Raw genomic sequence first — 3,947 nt, forward strand, 5'->3', positions numbered from 1 at the left:
CGTGAAAACTTCATTATATTTTATGCACTCCTAAAATCATCATATAATATTCAATCTTTTGACCCAATCATCTTGCTCTCTGTTAGAAGATACTCGCACTCGGACATCAACTTTAAAGAAATTCAATGCACCAAAAAAAAAAAAAAAAAAAAAAATATATATATATATATATAGCCTGACTTGGTATGTAACCCGAAAGAATGTTGTCTAAATCCGTCAGTGGTCCTAAAAAAGATTAAAGAGCCATTTGATAGACCAAAAATTAGGTAAAGTTTGAAGGGTCTACTTCATCATCATTATTACTCCAATAATAAATTATAAATTATAAATATTGATTTTGTATACCCCCATCAAAAGATACAACTAGTTTTACATACGTACATTATGCATACAATATACCAATCCATTCTATCCAAAATTAATATACATCCCATATAATCTAGAAACCCTAATCTATATCTATATATAACTCCAATTCCAATATTGAATCTTCTTTTTTGATTTCATTAAGTAACAAAATCGGGCAGAGGTTGTGCTCCAAACCTTTTTTGATTTTGAATGTTGATGGTCTCATAAATTGTGGTTGAGTGTGAAGAAGATTGTTGATTCATGGGTTCGAATTCATTCGTTTCGGCTAATTCCATTCCACTAATGTTTTCATTAGGGAGACCTAAAGTCAAAGAGACTGCATTTCCCGAATATGGTGATTGGAATTGGTGATTACCAAACCGCTCGATTTCTCCGACAGGGTACCCACCCAGGCCCCCCATGAAGTCAGTCGGATTTCCCATAAAACCTACATTCGTTCGCGGCTTCTTGCTATTGAATTGTGTGATTCCGTCCATTTGTGAAGAGAAACCAGACTGGTTTTGGAAGTTGATTCCAGTGGGAGAAACAGATATTGATGGTGGAGGAGGTTGGTTGAAGTTTCTTTTCGAATTTTCCGGTGAAACACTTTTTGAGTTTTCTTGTCTTGATAACGAATTTTCGTTTTCGTCACTTTGTTCGCTTTTACTCCCTTTGTTTTCTTTGAGTCTGTTTTGTTCTTGTTCTTTCGTTTCTTCCAAGTACATCTCCTCAACCATTGGCTTCCATAGCCTCACTCGAGCATTTATAAACCAATTCGAAACCTGAAATCAATCCCAAAACTCCAAATTATAAAAGACGAAAATATAATTCAAATGACAAATATCAAAAACCCATTATATTTTAAGCATTTTCACAGTACAATCCTTAACCGTTCACTCTTCATTCCAATTTAACTATTTTGACCTAATAATAAAAAATTACTTCCACTAAAGTTTATTTTGGAAAATTACTAAAACTTATGATTTTATTCGACAAAAGAATACATATTAAAACACAAACCTTTCCATAATATAATAATTTTTCTTATAATTTTTCGAAATATACCTGACTCCTAGTAAGCCCGGTTTGTTTTGCAAGCATATGCTTGTCTGAATCCTTAGGATATCTGAAAAAAAAATTTATATCACATTACAAATTACAAATTAATAAAACAATAACATAAAAAAATAAAAAAAAAAATAATAAAATAATTTTCATAATTAATTCTTACGGATGGAGGAAATGTTCAAACAGCCAAGCACGAAGAACAGAAACAGAACGTTCAGGCAATCCTCTTTGGGGTCTCCATGCGTTGTGTTGAATCATTCCCAATTGTTGTAAAGCTCTTTGTTGTCGAATCTGATTATCTACAAATTTCAGACGTGATCCACCTTCAATCTTATTGTCTTCTTCACCTAAATTCCTGCTAGCAGTTTTAATTTGCCCCATGATCGCATCTTTCAAGCATCTGAATTGCTTCGAAATTGTTTGAAGCGCTAATGCTGTGTAAGTTTTCGCAGATCCGATTCCAGATGCTTGTTCAAACCATGAGATCACAATCTGCATCTGGTTATGGTATTGTCTGTACCTCTGTTCCACCTTCAAAAAAAACCCAGAAATTAAAGTTTCTTCAATTGAAAATGGAAACTGAATTGAGTTCATAGAGTTTGATCTTTGATTGAATTCATTATAATTACCTCATCAAGCATGTTTACGAGTTTCGCTTTCTTCATTTGAACTTCTTGTCTTTCTGCGGTGGTAAGTTCAGCTCCATCGACACGTTTGCTGCTGGTTTCATCTCCGCTGGTTTGCGCCGGTGATCCGCCACCGCCGGTGGTGATGAGGTTCTTGGTGGAATGATCGGAGTTCTTGAAAACTCCTTTACCCACGTTCACAACTTCTTCAAGAAGCTCATGGGTTGCTTTTAAGTATTTGGAATTCAAGAGTACACTCTGCATACTGTTAACTCCGTTCGAAACCCCAGATGCTGATGGTGTCGATCCACCACCACCACCGTCTCCGCCACCACCAGCGCCGCCGCCTGGAATTACTCTTCCTTCTCCCCTCGGAGAAGCAGTGGGTACTCCGGTACCCTGAGACCCGAATCCGGATTGCTGAGACGAGAGTGTTAACGATAAACCTTGTTGGAATCTTGCGACCTCATGCGGTGGCGCCGCCAGCTCCACCGGAGAATACATGTTGTACTGGACTCGTGGCATGAAGGTGTGTAGAGCAGAGATGTCGTGTTGGGAGTGAATAGAACCCGATGGTTGTGACGAAAGAGGGATCCCTACAAATTGTTGTGTCTGCGATGGTTGTTGATGATGATTGTTAAGAAACATGAAATTCCCAGCCGGAGGTTGTGGTGGTGGTTGGTGGTGGTCGGAATAGTTTACATAACCAGGGTTCATCAAAACCAGCGTCTGCAACCCATCTCCGCCTTGAATTTCCGAATTCCCACTGTAATAACTCGCCATCGATCTCTCTTCACCTTCTATACATCAACAAACTTCTTCAAAAACTCAAATCGATTTCAATTCACAGCCTCCATTCTTCACCATCTGAAAAAAAAAACCCGATCAAATTACATCCCATGAATTCAATCAACATAATCCAACCTCCATGGTTGCTTTTCTAGAGAGAAACGAGTTCATGCAGTTACCAAACTCAGTCGACAAGTGACAACTCTCTCTTTCTCTCTCTAAATATATATATTTACAGTCGACTGTGTGTATGTGTGTGTGTTTTTCTCTCTTTGTATATATTTTATATGTATGATATTGAAGGGAAGGAATTAGAAGAGGTACCTGCGAATGGATCAAAGAAGGGTGTGTGTGTGTGGGTTGTTGATTTGACCTTTCTTTTCAAATCATTTGATATACAGCAGCTTTGATGATGATGATGATGATACTCTCTCTCTAAACAAAGATAAACTTTTTAGAGAGAGAAAGATGGAGATGTGTGATTAAACAAACAACAAATGGGTTATATCAAAGTTATCTGTGTCAGAAGATACAAACATCTGAAAAACGAGGAAACGTCTTCTTCTACTGACCAAAACCACTTTCTTTTTCTTATTTTTTTTTCAGTTAATTTTATGCTTATATTATTATTAAGCTACCATATTTAAATTTAAAAGAAATTAAATATCTTCTTCCTACCAAGTGTCACGTATTTATATAATTGAGAATATTTTAGAAAACTTGTTATATTTTATAGGGTTAGGAAGATAAATAGAAGGAAATTTAATTTTTTAAAATTCAAATATGTAATATTGTTAAAAGTTGTTGTGTGTTTGTTTATTTTTTGGATTTAAATAGTATATTGCATGATATGTATTTAATAAAATTACGTCGTAGAACTAAAATGGTTTTTATTGTCACGGTTTATTAGGTTATACATATAACATATATGTAAATAAAAAGTAATATTAATTTTTTTTAGAAAGTTATATAATGTCAATGTATAAGAAATAATATTAGTCTTAACTCTTAACACGTATTTAATCGGAAATAAGGCTTCCAGTGGAACAGCGTTTTGAAAATAAGTGGTTTTTATGCATCGAAATAAAATATATTAGTTAAGAAAAAATATAATAT

At 35.0% G+C, this 3,947-nt stretch overlaps 1 protein-coding gene across 2 annotated transcripts; it reads right to left on the reverse strand.

The window, feature by feature from the left end:
- Positions 1-311: 311 nt before the first annotated feature.
- On the reverse strand, positions 312-3,352 carry LOC111898567 (BEL1-like homeodomain protein 1). 2 transcript variants are annotated; one of them, XM_023894461.3, is made up of 5 exons: positions 3,156-3,352; positions 2,046-2,909; positions 1,580-1,947; positions 1,414-1,474; positions 312-1,130 (listed from the first exon to the last, which is right to left on the reverse strand). In XM_023894461.3, exons 2-5 carry the CDS (start codon positions 2,823-2,825, stop codon positions 507-509), a joined length of 1,833 nt encoding a protein of 610 aa, XP_023750229.1. In that variant the 5' UTR covers positions 2,826-2,909; positions 3,156-3,352; the 3' UTR covers positions 312-506. The 2 variants fall into 2 exon arrangements, with proteins under 2 accessions (XP_023750229.1, XP_023750231.1); XM_023894463.2 differs by lacking the exon at positions 3,156-3,352 and adding an exon at positions 3,011-3,149.
- Positions 3,353-3,947: the final 595 nt, after the last annotated feature.

Source organism: Lactuca sativa, chromosome 2 (assembly GCF_002870075.4).
Source record: "Lactuca sativa cultivar Salinas chromosome 2, Lsat_Salinas_v11, whole genome shotgun sequence".
Lineage (NCBI taxonomy): Eukaryota > Viridiplantae > Streptophyta > Magnoliopsida > Asterales > Asteraceae > Lactuca > Lactuca sativa.